Source organism: Indicator indicator, chromosome 21 (genome assembly GCF_027791375.1).
Source record: "Indicator indicator isolate 239-I01 chromosome 21, UM_Iind_1.1, whole genome shotgun sequence".
Classification (NCBI taxonomy): Eukaryota; Metazoa; Chordata; class Aves; order Piciformes; family Indicatoridae; genus Indicator; species Indicator indicator.
Window position 1 is genome coordinate 17569422 of NC_072030.1, and position 15234 is coordinate 17584655.

General features: G+C 46.1%; 1 protein-coding gene across 1 annotated transcript; it reads right to left on the bottom strand.

Moving 5' to 3' along the window:
- Positions 1-1747: 1747 nt before the first annotated feature.
- Positions 1748-5224, bottom strand: FGF4 (fibroblast growth factor 4). The gene is made up of 3 exons (XM_054390596.1): positions 4921-5224; positions 3840-3943; positions 1748-1924 (listed from the first exon to the last, which is right to left on the bottom strand). Exons 1-3 carry the CDS (start codon positions 5222-5224, stop codon positions 1748-1750), a joined length of 585 nt encoding a protein of 194 aa, XP_054246571.1.
- Between the last annotated feature and the right edge of the window lie 10010 nt (positions 5225-15234).

Sequence of the window (15234 nt, forward strand, 5' to 3'; positions counted from 1 at the left end):
AGATCTGCATGTAGTGAGAAATACGAGTTTAGAATGGAAGATGATCTGTAAACATCCTCTAAAGTCATCAAACATTGTGGTTAGTCCTGGTTCCCACTCAATGCCCCAAAGATGATGTACCTTTTAAAGAGCAGAAAGAAAGAAAAAGGGACAAATGGATCTTTTTGATGATTCTCCCTTTATCAAACCTGTCTTTCCCTTCATCAGGTTAGAGACACGAGTTACACTTGCACAATATAGAAAGAAAAATCTAGGGTTACTTGATGACGATATCATACTGCAACCTGACAGCTGTCTGCAAATATTTTCACCATGATCATCCTTACTAAAAGTAAACCACTGGATAAAGATAGCTCAAACGTGACAAGGCTCAAATAGGATGCAACCAACTCTATCCTGAATACTTTTGGCTACATATGGAAAAAAAGAGAGATTTGGGATTACGATTGTTTCCCCGGGACCTCCTCCAGATCTGTAAGAGCAAGCAGCAAAGCATGGACCTTCCTTCCATGCAGATTTTGTTAGGAGACTGGCTTGGAGAGTTAGTGAGGTAGAAATCAATCAACTTTGTCAGGGAATGAGACAGAAAAAAAAAGCAGCATGTTTCTCCTTCCAAATACTGCACCAAAGCCAATAAATAGTACAAACAAACCTCGATTCCTTGTAATCAGTGTGAATTCTCTCTGTGGAGCCTGTGCTTCCTACCAACCAGCAAACGCTTTTGCTTTTTAAAAACTTCTGAGCGTTGCAGTTTGACAAACTTTTGACAAACGGATGTTGTCTCCAGAAGTGAAAGGGAATTAGATTTGAATAAGGCATAACTGGTTCTCGTAGCGTGTGTCACAGTGTGCTCCTTGCAGGAGGGACACACACCTCTTTTTTTGGGAGCACATCAAACATGAGCTTCCACTGAGGACCACAAAAGATCCTACGCTCCGGTTTATCTAAATAGGGGCAGGGGAGTGGGGGGGGGAGAGAAAGCCCAATCTTCTGAGTTTCTGTAGGTGCTTAAGCCTCTCTACCTCCTGGCAGCTCTAAGATGACGGACTGCAGGAAAGTTCAAAGTTCAGCACTGGCAGATCTAAAAACAGATTTGTGGGGTAGCTCTTCAGCACCGTGCTCTCCGCGCCGAGGTAAACCGATACCGTTCCAATTAAATAGCACCGCGGCACAAAGGAGGTCAGGCATTGTGTGTGGCTCCACGCTGGCATCCCACCCAGGCACCTCTGCCACCGCTCCGCCGTGGGGGCCAACAGCTTCTTTGGGAGTGACGAGGTGCGGTTGGAAAACAGGCAGAGGAGAACAAAGCCACCACAGCAAACAAACACACACACACACGTGTACAACCATGAGACATCAGGCAACACACAAACAGTGCAAACCATAGTAACAGAGGAGCTGAATTTCACCTCTTGTAGGACAAGGAGTAGCAGCACACCTGTGATAACTTAGAAATGAGTTAAACCACAAAGCAGAAGTCTTCTACTGTTGCACCATGAAGTGAAACACCTTGGGTTGGAGGTTTGTTTTGTTCTCAGAAATTTAAAAAAAATTAAAAAAAAAGGAAAAAATCAAAATCAGAACTATAAATAAATTCTGTGGCAATATATACAGATTTAAATAATTAACTTAAATATCTTACACCTACACTTGCTTAAAAGTCTCCAGTAAAAGTGCACCATGTTTCTTTTCCCCAAACAGGTTCTGAATCTTCCCCTGTGCTGAGGTAGGTCTGAAGGGAGATGTCTCAGATTCTAGGAAGAAAGTGTGTCACTGTCATTGTGGGAGATACTTTATTGCCTTTCTTTGTTCTTCCATTTTTGCTCAGGGCTATGTACATCCCGGGATAAATCCTGGATTCGTAAGCATTGTAGTTGTTTGGCAGGAGAATCTCTTTGAATTTGCACTCATCATTGAAATGGGTCTGAAATGAAAAGGAAAGAGTAAGAGGGAAGGAATTTTAAACATCAGGTGTGGAAATATTCTTGCTACCAGGTGTAGAAGGTGTGCTGTGGGGAGTTGACTCCCACCCCCCCTTAGTAATCTCTTTTGAAGTGGTCATCCAAACGAAGCTTCAAACAGGACTCAGAGGATCATTAAGGATGCTGTGTCCAGGCTGGGCATCTGCAGCCAAAGGTGCGAAGGACACCCACAGGTGTGTCTGCACTCTTGAGGGAGAGGGGCACATTTACCAGGGCTGCAGTGGGATAAAGTGCAAGCCCAGTTCTGCTGCCCTGCTCATCAAATTGCTCAGTGGTTGTCCCATTAGCAATAAACTGCCTGAGAGATTTCAGAACAATCTGAATGCCAGCAGCTTCTCATGTTGCTTGAGGAGAAAGAGGCATTTTAAAGACAGTGTGGACAATATTTTCTACTTCTTTAGTTCTAAAATTGAAGGAAGGGTTTGGATTCACTTATGGTAATGGATGGGGAAAACAGAGCTGGCAAAGGCACCCTTCCAGTAAAGAGGTTTCATTCACAAGTAAGTACAAAGTGGGACAGATGTCAGGAGCATGTTGTTATCTGGTGAGTAACAAATGAAGCCATCTCTTATTATCAGGCAAAAGCCTAAGGCTTTGTCAGAGAGCTCTCAGCCTGCCAAGCTGCAAGTGTTCAAACACTGCACCGGGAACTGCTTTATGTAGAACACCAAAGCAGCAGTCTTCCTAAGAAACAACTCAGAGGGAGCTCCTGCATGTTGGTGACTGATTCTGTCTGGCTTTTGCATAAATCCAAATCCTCTGTAACAGGACTGACCAATGACCCAAAAGATAATTCTAGATGCTTCGTGTTAAAATGCCCTAGTTCACTGTCACATAGACTGGCTCTTCCTCAGCCCAAGTTTCTTCACAGCATACTTGAGAAACATGAAGTAGAAAAGCCAGGGATAAGGAAGGAAACCCAGGAATATGGGGTTGAAGAAATACTAATTAGAATCATAGAATCAGAAGTAGAAAAGCCAGGGATAAGGATGGAAACCCAGGAATAAGGGTTTGAAGAAATACTAATTAGAATCATAGAATCAGTCAGGGTTGGAAGGGACCACAAGGATCATCTAGTTCCAACCCCCTTGCCATGGGCAGGGACACCTCACACTAGATCAGGCTGGCCAGAGCCTCATCCAGCCAGTATAATTACTTATACAGAGGTGAATCGAAAGCAAGGGAACAGCTCAGCTTGGGCAAAGACAGACACTGTGACTGTTCACCTCAAGTATATTTGATAAGATGCCTCTATCTTTTCTAAAGATTCAGTGTAAAACAAATTATCTGCATTGTCTCCTAATAGATCTGCCTTCTTATAAGACCAGACCTTGAGGATGATGAAGTCAGGAGAACAGACTCTTCAATCAAGAACATCAACAAAGAGTGAGCAACCGGTATGTGACAGGCACTGATTCATCACATCAGAAAGGGCCATTTGTGGGGGCCTGGCTTATCACAAGTTCAAGTGCCCTCCAAGAGATGGAATGAGTGATTGTCATGCCTGTTTAAGGCTGTCTGTACTCAAATACAAGAAAGGTACAGACTGAGGCTAGCTTGAGGTCTTGCCACACAAATGACTACTCTGTTTACCTGTGTGGTAGGGAAGAGGGGTAGCCGTGGTTGGGTGACTGCAGTTTTTATGTGGAAACTAAGGAAGTGCGATGCACTTCAAAAACTCAGTAAACAGCATATGTGGGCAGCACACCTACTGCTGTCAAGGCAGTAAGGACTGCTCTGTGTTCACTGACCCAAGAGGGGCAAGTATGGGGATTGGAAAGCTTCTAACACCATGCACGCTTCATTCCCCAGCTGACCATGGTCCCCTCCCCAGGCACACAATTGTTGGCTACTTACAGATCCATAGAGTTTGCCTTTGCTATTCATGGCCACGAAGAGTCCACTTCTAACACCAAATATGCTCACCACTCCTCTTTCCACAGGGGAGATTTCCAGCAGACCTATAGAAGACAGAGGAATCAGGAGGAGAAAGAAAGGGATGTGCCCTGAAGGAATGTGTGGTGCCAGCGCAGCACTCACCCATATGTGCCCATCCCCAGCGTGATGTGGATCCCCATGCCCCAGCACTGCTGTGGGTGGCCACAGAACCCCAGCCTCATGCTCCATGTGCTGCCCCATGCTGGGACCTCTCTTCTTTTAGCTAAGTAACTATTTTTACTTTGCCCCCAGGCATCCTCCTGTGTAGAAAAGGTTAAAATAAACCAGAGTGTGCTTGGAGCAAATGAAACATTTGTCATCATGCAGCTTATATCTCCCCTCCCAGATCTTATTATTTCAGTTGCATATCAGAGTCATGGGGCCATGGGATTAAATCCCCAGCAAATGCTTTTCAAGTTTGGGGGAGAGCCAGGCTCTCCCCATCCTCTGCTCAGACTGGGTGGTCCACGGGACTGCGAACCCTCCAGATGTTAAGGCAACCCCGACACCTGATGCCCACCGGCGGCAAAGGCACAGCACAGCGCCCAGGAACTGCTCTGGAGTGCCTGACGGGCTCCGCTACAGCCCTTGTACCCGGGACACCCCCACCCCTGGGGGAGCAGAGTCGACAGCACCGCGGTGCCATGGCCGGGTGGATTTTTCAGGTATTTAAAGGTTTGCCATGCATCCACCCTCCTTTTGGCAAATATTACTGTCTCCGGGGCAGGTGAGCCGCTCCGCTCCCGCGGGAAGGGAAGGGAAGGGAAGGGAAGGGAAGGGAAGGGAAGGGAAGGGAAGGGAAGGGAAGGGAAGGGAAGGGAAGGGAAGGGAAGGGAAGGAAGGGAAGGGAAGGGAAGGGAAGGGAAGGGAAGGGAAGGGAAGGGAAGGGAAGGGAAGGGAAGGGAAGGGAAGGGAAGGGAAGGGAAGGGAAGGGAAGGGAAGGGCGGTTCTGCGGGAGCGGAGCGGCTCATCTTCCCCATCGCGGGGGTCGCCGGCTTACTGTATCGATTCTCGCTGTGGATCCCATCGATACGACCGTCGGGCAGGACCTGGATGTGGAAACCGATGCCCACGTTGCAGTAGAGACGCCGCAAGCGTTTGATGCCCAGGAGGTAGTCCCCGTCGCGGGCAGCATCCCGGCGTTCGGCCGGGAGTCTAGCGACGGAGCGGGCGAAAAGAGCCGCGTCCCAGCGACGCTGACGGGACCCGGCAGGGAGGTGACTCGGGAGTGACCGGCAGCGAACAACCCCGGGCCACAATAGCCCCAGGAGCAGCGCCGGTAGCAGAGCCGAGGGGAGAGACATTCCGGTTTAAGGGTGGGTAGCCACGGGCCGGTGACCGGTCGGTCCGAAAATACACTCTCCCCCCAGTGCCCACTTTATACTGAGGTCAAAGAAGGGGAGAAAAAAAAGGGAAACGAACAACAACAAAAAAAATTTAAGCCGAAAAAAGAAAAAAGGCAACCAAAAATCGAAGCGAGGGGGAAGGAGGGAGCCTCGCGCTCAGTCCCCCGAGGATCTGTGGTTTCCCTGGGCTGGCTGCATGGAGAGGAAATCCCGGGAACAAGAGCTTCTGAACTTGATCTCAACTCTAGGAGTCTTGTCTGAAGTGCTGATCTTCTTCTATAGCTGCTCAGCCATAGCGCTTCAGCCCTGACCACGATATTTATATATCCATGTGCGTTGGTACCTATTACATCACCACCTACTGCTGTCTGCTGCAGCCCTCCGCTCTAGCCGAAAGTCAAATTATCACCCCTAGATGCTTAACAACTCCGAGGCGTCTTGAAGGGAAAGGCTGAGCAGCGCTGGTGCTAAACGAGAGGGACAGCACAAACTTTTAAAAAGAAAAGGTCATATTTTGCGTTCATCAGAGCAGCTTCCTTCTCCTTTCTTTTCCTTCCTTTTTCTCTCCCTTCTTCTCTTCCCTTCTTTCCTTTTTTCCTTTTGCTTTATCTTTTCTTTTCTTTTTTTCCTTTCCTTTTCTCTTTTCTTTTTTCTTTTCTTTCTTTTCCTTTCTTTTTTCTCTTCCTTTTCCCTTATTTTACTTCTCTTCTCTCTTCTCTTCTTCCTTTCCCCCCTTTCTCTCTCTCAACTTCTTCTTTCTCTCACCTTTCCTTTCTCCTCTTCTCTTTCCTAACTGCTCACAAATGCTAATGCAGGACACAGAAATCAGAGAGTGCTCAGCACACTCTGTCCCCAACACAATGTATGACTTTGTGAAAATCTGTGGAATTTCAGCTTTCTCTGTATCCAAGCGACATGGTTTACAGTTTGCTGGATGCAGAAAAAATTCCCTTCATTAAAAGCCAAGATAGTTGTTGCATGGGAGGTTTAAGAAATTAAAAACGAAAGAACTTAAGAAAAAAAATAAAAAGAAAAAAGAACAAAGGAAAGGGCCAAGGCTTAAATAAAGAGGAAAATATTTAAAGAGGCAGCATGTGAGCAAACACAGTAATAAAGTTTGTGATTCTAAATATCCTTTTAGGAAATCAGAAAGCACAGCACTGCTCTGGAGTACCAGACATGTGGAGCTCCCTCTTGGTCACTGTACTAAGAGGGGCTGTGGTGACACAAGTTTATTCCTCAGCTTGGGAGGATGCCCATTCCTGCAAGTACTGCTGCACTTTTCAGGGTGGGTTTGTTTTCCAGTCTTTACTACACGTCTGCTTAGATGCTGTTGTTTTGTTCTAATGATGCAGATGTTCTTAGGTAGTTACTTCATTTGGTTTAAGTTCATGAAGCCCGGTATTTAAACGTAGAAGTTTTGCCCCATCAGTCTGGAATTACTTTGTTTAGAGCAAACCCCATATGTTTTGTCACCTCCCTTAGTTTAAGCCTCGGGCCTTCAGCAGGTTTTTAGAACCACCAAGTGAGGAGACATTAGGACAATTTTGGAAGGTTCTGAATTAACACAAAGTTGGGGGTGAGGGGGAAGGGGTTTGTGACTCAAGTCTTTACAGCCTGAGGACAGTTTAGTCTTTCACGCCAGTAAAGCACTCCTGCTGTTCCAGCAAAGGATGCGAAAGAAAAGAGAATTGCCCCAAGCCAGATGACAGCTCACCTAGGTGTGAAAATCTCTGACCTTCGCTAAACCTAAGCAAACTTAGATGATGTGCTTTCCTTTCTTCTTGTGAGGTGCACATATACAGTGTGTATGTCTTTCTCCTACCACACTTCTCGGGATGGAAAAGAGACTGCTGCTGCTTTAAGGGTGATCATAATCTGGTGCTACAGAGGCAAAAGGCTCCTGGGCATAGTTTTGTCTTGAAGAAGTTAATTTCTGTATGTGCTCAGGCAGCAGAATTTAGATTTTTCTGCGGAAGTTGTTAAGTCCACTGAGGTCAAGTGCATAGAGATTTACTTCGCCAGGTCCATCCAGACTCTTCTTAACTCCTGGCCTGATCCTGTGCATCAGGCAAGGCTGCTCAGAGGTTTGGAAACTGCCCTGCTCTGCAGGGGCTTTGCTGGACACCTTGTCCATCCCTAGGGCCCTTATGCCTCCTCACTTCAACATTTGAATGATTTGCTGTTAGCAAACAGCAGCAGATGAATTTGAGATTAAGTTTATTTACCCTCTGAAGGAAGGTACCAAGGAGTGGTACTTTGCCAGCATACCCACCCTGCAGCTTCCCTCCTGCAGCAGAAGTATAGCCTAATGGGAGTCAGAGCCAGGTCTGCTCAGTCTTATTGCTGCTGACAGCAACTGTCCCTGACCCGAAAAAACATGATCAGTAAGGCCTTAGTCATGTGAATGTGAAAGCTCATTAAAACTTGAAGTTAGAGATGTGCACTGGAGACCTCCAAGCTGTGATGTCTTCATCCCCATGGAACCTATGGAAATGGGTCCCCAAATATCCTGTTATGCTCCGAGTCCATATGCTTGAAGATCAGATTCTAAATGGTTACACAGAGCATCCAGAACGTCAAATTACATTGTCACAATATTTCTGATTGGTAAAGACCTCTCCTACAAGTTCATTCTTAAACTTGCCACAGAATTAATTGAGTTTTCCCATGAAAGCTTCTAATGAACCTGCCTGAGAAGAAAAGCAACAAGTCTCCAGCTAGGAATAAAACTAGGAGGTTTGGTTGTACATCCACGTGTGTGAGAGTTTGTGTACAGCCCCCCTAAGAAACACCAGTCCTGGTGCCTCAAAGCCCTCTGACCACCACGTTCAGACCTGTGAAAAGTCCACAGGGGTGAAAGCAAAGTGAGGCTGCAGCATTTCCAGTTTGCACCTGGAGTAAATGACAGGTGGAAATTGTTGACCTTCAGGGTCTTAACACTGCAAACCAGACATTTACAGTTGAAAATTACTGTCACAGGAAACCATTAAAGCAGCATATTCCCTATGGAAGCTGTGAAAGTGTGTCAGCAAGGCTCTCCAACATGCCATCTGCTTTCCTGCAGTGCAGGGGAGATGGGTGTCTCCAGATTATCCCATAATTAATTCTTAATCTCCCATATCATGCCATGCTCTGCTGCTTTGTTCCCCTTACGCCTGGTGTCACAGACTCTTTCACAGCAATAATTTAAATATTAAACCAGGTAAAACGTTTTCATCTTTGTATTGGCTCTGCTCCTGAAAAGCATACGTAGATGTCACAGCTCAGACAGTTCTGCTTTCCAAATCCCTCTAGGCTTAAACTATCCGAAAGAAGAAAGGATTCACAGAGTTCAGGTCCTCACCCAGGTTCAAGCCCCATATCCTGCATTTTGAAAGAAAAACAATGAAGAGGAAGGGACCTGAAATAGTTTTACTACCTTTATGGAAATAATTCTGCAGTGGCACTGGCACCACAGCCATCTGAATGGCTCTACGTCCACAATTAAAAATCAATTAACATGTTTATTAACCCCAGTTAATAGATGTAAATGACCCTGAAAGATACTGCTCGTGAGCTGTTTTTTGCTGAAGGCAAACATCGTACTGAGCGTCTTTGATCTGGAAGGATGGGGAGTGGACTGGAAGGGGCATGGGGAAGGATATTGTTATGAAAAAAATCCCTTTCACCATGTTTGCATGCTATGAAGACATGGTGAAAAAGCAAGCCCGTACCCCAGCTCCCCCTTTGCGCACGCCCCTTTTAATTATGATGATTCTGGAAGACAACTACCCAGCGATCTGCAGAAGGGACTCGCCTGGGAAAGCTTTCTCACGTTCACGTCTGGCTGCCTCTCTGTGTGAGCAGGGCAGTGGTCCTGGGAGAGGAGGCAGGCTGGAATGCCACACGGTGCTGGGGCCCAAGCCCCGCTGGCCGGGGTCGCTGGGAGACCTTGGTGCTGCGGGCCCCTGCTGCCTGCATAGCCTGCATACCCGCACCCGAGCTCGCCACTCGTGCTGCCTTTTTTTCCCCCCTCTGTTTGCAGCTGGTCTATTTGATCTCTGTGTGCCTGGGCTGTTTGCTGTTGTGAGCCTCTTGCCATGATCAAACCCGTATTATCCCCAGTGATGTTGTAGTGCTGGATGTTGGAAAAGGGCAGTGGAGTATAGCAGCAGGCGGCTACAATGCTGAGCAAACAACAAAGGCACCAGCAACTTCTCTCCAGTGTGTTTGGGCTGATTCAGTGATAGGACTGAAGATCACTTTGCATGTGATGGGTATGTACCCTTTCAACAGCTACACCTTCTGCTGCTGGTGAGCTTGCACAGTCCTACATCTGTGCATCCCCATAGAAAGCAGAGGTCAAAGAGGACATGACTGTGTCCATCCGTGTGGCTTCTTTAGGTCTTCAGCAGCTTAGATGCTGCAATTCACACTTCAGCTTGTGACTATGTTGCTCATATACACCCACTGCTGCAGGGCTGAGCGCCAAGGAGCTGCAGCTGGAAGACCAAGCCACAGACTTTCTGGGAACCAGATTCAGTGTCTTAGCAGCTTTTTCCTCAGCTTCTGTGCTTGGTTTGTTTGCTTTATTTCTTTTGAGCTGTAAGGCTGCTGTTCCTGCAACATCAGCTCAAAGGTGTGCAGCGGTCGTGGGGTGATAGCAAACTTGTGGGAGACTCAAGGCCATTAGCCAAGGCCCCTGATATGGTGATCATGGCAAGCAACTTTCTTGTCCTGCTGGTTCTTGTCACTGACTGACATTGCACAGGTCTCAGGTGAAGAGACACCTCTGGACAATCTCTTACACCCTCTCCTTCCTACCCTGTTTCAGGCTGCAGCTTTGCTCCATGCTTTTATGTAGCAAAAATTCCCAATCCTACTGTCACTGCTGCTCCACGTTTCTAGCAGTTTTCTTTGCCCCTCTGGGTTTTGCTCTGTCATCAGCTGGTTTTGTCACACACACTTCCTGTGCTCTACTACCCTTTTGCTTTCTCTGGAGATGTTCTATTCTCTTCTTCATCCTCAGGACCAGAAGACCAGCCTTACAGAAACAAATGCCCTTCATGGGAGTCACATTCATGGTAAAGGATGACTAAGCAACATCCTGACCTCAACTGCAGGGCTGAAGATTGTGTCCTGCCTGGAGGATCTTCTGCATGGTGCTCCTGCTTCCTTGCATGTATGCACTATTACTGACATGAAAATGAGCTTGTCAGCCCTAAGTGAGATTATTCTCTGATGTTGTGATTAGCATCAGTCCCTGAAGCCCAAGATATTTTTCTGTGGGGTGCTGGGATGAGCAGAGAACATGGAAGATGTGAGGACTTCTCAGGAGCATCATTGGAGTTTGTATCATTGAAGAGCAGGATTCAGTGGGATGTGACAGTGGAACTGTCTTGGGAATCTTCAGTCAAAGCAGATGATTTTTGAGGGTAATTATGTCCTGTAGTCTTGTCATAACATCACAGCCCTTATCCTCATGAACTCTGAACCAAAATTTAGAAGGGAAACCTGCTAAAAACCCAGATGAAGACACATCTTCAGAGGGCTCTGGTCATTAATGTAGGCCTTTCCCAGAAAACTTAGTTCCCAGACAGGCTCATCCTTACTCCAAAACTCAAATGCTTATACTGCCATATCCACTGCTGACATTTCTGCATGTGCTGGTTTGTTCTTCCTTGCCCTGTATTCCTCTTACCTATTGAAATTATAAATACTTTAAAACTAAAAAAAACACATTTCTGTTCCTTCTGTCAGATTATGGTGCACACACTTTTGCTGATACATTACTTGACACTCTGCCAAAGAAAACTGGTGAAAGGAAATAGAATAGAAACTGAGTGTTGAGAATCAGGGGAAGTGTTTGTTAAGCTTATTTTTATTATTGTTATTGTGGGAAATGGTAGCTTAAGTTAACTTTCTGTGTGAGAATGTTTTAGCTGACTGTAGCATGGCTGCTTTACAACAGTCTGTTCAACATGTGGCCTTCCTTGGATGAATCATTTGTTAGGGGTGGCTAACGTGAGGAAAAGTGGCTGCTGTAAGCAAATGACGTGTATTGCTGAATTTTAAACCTTCCCAGCACAGCACCACCTCAAATCTGTCAGAACATATATGGACACAGTTGTACGATTCATAACCCCTCTGAGCATGGAGGAAAGCAGCTTTTCCAGTTGACCTTTAGTGTCACAACTGTGAAGCAAACAGATGTCTCTTTCCCTTAGTCACTCCTGGACTTCTCGTGGTGCTCATCACTGCGAGGTCTGAGTCCTCTGTGGAGGTAGTAGTGGCTGTATCCCCAGAATACCTCCATGAGGTGAGTGCTGCTACCTTCCTTCCCAGCCCAGTGCTCCCTGTGGCAGTGAGCAGCAGCTATGCAGAGATGCTTTCACATTCCTGGTGGCAGAGGAAGGATAAGCACCAGAGAGGCTGTGGAAGGTCTGTGTGGTCCATTGAGGCTGATGAACTACTGTGGAAGAGGTTCTTGAAGCTTGATCTAGGCAAATTGCTTTCCCAAAGAGGTGCAGTGTGCAGAGAACCTATGATGCTGACTTTGACCCTCAAGGATAGGATAGCAACATGGGTCCAGCAGGACCATGGCACTCACCTGCACCAAGAGACAGAGATGGGTTCCTTTGATTTTGGACAAGCTCTGCACTTTCTGGGCTGCGTGGGGTGGGAACTAGAACACGGACATCTAAAGCCTCTCCAAATGCTCTCCCTTCCCTAGTAACCACCAGTGGCACTGGTAATGGCAAAAACTTTATCCTGCAGCCTGGTGCAGAAAAGGCCCTGAAACAGTTATAACCCCACAGTTTAGGAGGCAGCTCACTCAGAAATCCCCAGATCAACACTCCATTAATCCTGCTGAAGTCATGGCTTGGTGGGTAAGGCTACACAGTCTCCTTAGCTCTCAATAACAAGCATTTGGTTTAGGATCTTTGTTCCATTTCAGTGTTCATATCTGGACCACTTGAAGTGACCCTTTTAAAAATCGTCTTGAGAAGAAAACAGTCTTAAACCAGCCAGGCAACAACAGAATTCTTAATAGTTTCTCAGGACTAACCTATGACTTCCTCCATCAGTGGCTAGAAGGCCACCTGGAAAGAAGCCAAGTCTTGTTCTTGCATATGTCCTGCAAATGCTGAGTGCAGGTGTGGTCATCTAAAAGCTGTTAGCTGTCACATGCAAGCAAAAGTTGTCTCACAGCTCCAACATTTTCACTTTGCTACTACTCAACTGGAATAACAGGTAAATTATTGCATGAAAACCACTGAAACTCTATTCTCACTCATTCCCATATAACTTCCTGAGACAAAGGGATAAAACAAAAGCAGCAGAGCCTACAGGAAGTCTTTTACCTACCAGAGGTTTTTATGCTCAGAGCACACCAGTTCAGACTGATTATTTTGCCATGAATCTCCATATACATTATTATTGACATTAATGGAAATGGAGGATGTACACATGAGCTGTTGGCACCAGGGTAGTGAGATGGGAATGACAGATAACAAAGGGAAAACTCCATACCCAGGGAATTCAGACAGTGCTGTGCAGTCATTGCTGTGCTATTTCCCAACTGCTATATACAGTCACAAAATATTCCACTCAGTCAGAGACACAGCCAGAAAAAGCCCTGCAAACCCCAAAGTCTTACAGTCTTATAATAACCACAGCAGCACACCCTCTACCACAAAAGGAGCAGAGCAGAGCTCCTGGGGACCCACATGGGACAAGCTGTGAGTGACTTATTCCAGGGTGAAAAGAACCAGGCAAAAATCAGGGGGGCTGGTTTCAGCACATCCATGGCAATTTAGCATTGCAAAGCAAACATTTTTGGCTACTTCAATGAAAATCCATAATGCTGGAATAGGTATTACAAAATTACTTGGAGTTTTCAGAATATCCATTTATTCAGTGGATTAAAAGTAAATTTGGGTACCAATATTTGAATGAAAAAGAATTCTGTTATTTAAGGAAAAAAAAAGGCAAATTTCACAATAAATCTGTCTTATTCTCCCTGCTCCTTCTGCTTTTTAATGTGTAAATTTATATTCAGTCACAACCAAACCACAAACAGGATGAAACATCAAGCACAATAAGCTGCTGACTGACTTGCCTTCCAAAATGCTCAGGCAGCTGCTGGTTTTTGGTAGTGTTTCTTCATGCTCTACCCACAAATTATTGCAGTCAGGTTGCTTTCATTTAGTCTTTGCTGGCCAACACCAGCAGAGCAGCCTGGATAGATGATTGTATCAATTGTATTGGTTTTAAAAAGAGGATGGGGCAGGCCATGTCTTGCCCCACAGAAAAAAGGAGTGGCTGCAGAAGAAGGGCAGCTGAGGCTAGTAAAGACATCATGCCAGGACCAAAGGGGACTAGGGCACCATATCAAACAAGAGCCATTGCTTGGAAGGACCAGGTTAGTGCTGAAGATCCTGTCAGCTGAGGATGCCCAGGGATGGAGAGCATTTGTGGATGCTGAGAGGGGTAGATGGAGAGCCTGGCTCAGCAGATTTTTTTTTGTGCAGTGTTTGATGGTGGTCCTGGTAAAAATTCTACTGCCTGGGGACTTGGGAGGTATCAGAGGGAGCAAGAGCCAGGGAGACCTCAAAGCTACCCCATTTGTTTGCCTGGAAGTCCCTAGTGAAGTGCTGCCAAAATGATTTAATAAGGATGGTATTTTTGGTGGCAGTGATACTGGCAGTATTTGAAGAGGAGAGCAGTACCATTCATAAACACACTGCAGTTCAGGGATGGGGCACACCTGCACTCACATCTCCCCTTCCCCTCTGAAGCTCCCCTGCTCTTGCTTACACTAGCTGGGGCCACTGCTGGGGAGCTGGGAGGGTGAAGATGATGAGGGAGAAGAATTGTGCTGGTAAGGGTTGTTATATCTTAGGTTTTTGCAGAACTCAGGACGTTTCTTTTCCCTCTTGCTCCTTCACCACAGTAGCTTAAATTACAGCCAGAAAATTATGGAGTATAAATTTAAAAGCTCCCTTCAAAGCTCCCTTCTGTAGCAGCATCGGCGCAAATGCAATCACAATTCAGAGCCATGGGAACATGGCTTGTATGCTGTTGTAGTTTATTATTTAACAGCAGCAAATTGCCATCATTTTTTTTACCAAGGCTGAGAAGTGGTTTGCAACCTGTTCTCATGCTTCATGGTGTTTTCAACCCAACATGCACATGGGTGGCAGCATTAACTCCCCAATACATCAGATCATGATTTGATGCTATTGGTGAGGTGGTGTCAGGAACTCTTCCCTTTTAGGGCTGCAATGGTTCGTACCCAACACCCTGCTGTAGTACCACTCCTGCCCCTTCAGGGTACCCAACACCCTGCTGTGGTAACACTCCTGCCCCTTCAGGGTACCCAACACCCTGCTGTGGTACCACTCCTGCCCCTTCAGGGTACCCAACACCCTGCTGTGGTACCACTCCTGCCCCTTCAGGGTACCCAACACCCTGCTGTGGTACCACTCCTGCTCCTCTGGGGGCTTCAGCACTTCCATCATCAACACCATACTAATTTATGACAAAGTTTCGTATTTCTAGATATTATTTGAGCTCCTGTGATGATTGCTGCCTTTTCCTTATCTCTAGAAGGGAGCATACAGAGCACCTTTGCTCATGGACTAACCCTGTGCTGCTGGAGGAGCTGAAGTACCCCAGCAGAGAGCTTATAATGTTTTAACAGCAATTTGAAATTACCAAATAGTAGCCAAATATATCTCACTGTTGTTATAGTATAAATATAATTATTGCTATTATTAGCAGCAGCAATAGTTACTATTCCTGGTTATTATTAGTCATAATTTTTGCTGTGGTACGACTTAGGAATTCCCTTAGCAGACCAGAGTGCCACTGCAATCTGTGCTGTAACTCTGTTACCATGACACTTGTCCTCTGTTTGCCAATGTGTTTTGGCTAGAGCCAGCTGTTGACTTGCTGCACTCCAAGTTGCTGAGCAATAAATC

What these genes read in the sequence shown, in the direction of transcription:
- FGF4 (XM_054390596.1), bottom strand. Translation starts at nt 5,224, where the DNA reads ATGTCTCTCCCCTCGGCTCTGCTACCGGCGCTGCTCCTGGGGCTATTG. An exon ending in CCACAGCGAGAATCGATACA is followed by an intron (nt 3,944 to 4,920) that starts GTAAGCCGGCGA and finishes TGTCTTCTATAG; the next exon opens with GTCTGCTGGAAATCTCCCCT. An exon ending in AAGGCAAACTCTATGGATCT is followed by an intron (nt 1,925 to 3,839) that starts GTAAGTAGCCAA and finishes TTTTCATTTCAG; the next exon opens with ACCCATTTCAATGATGAGTG.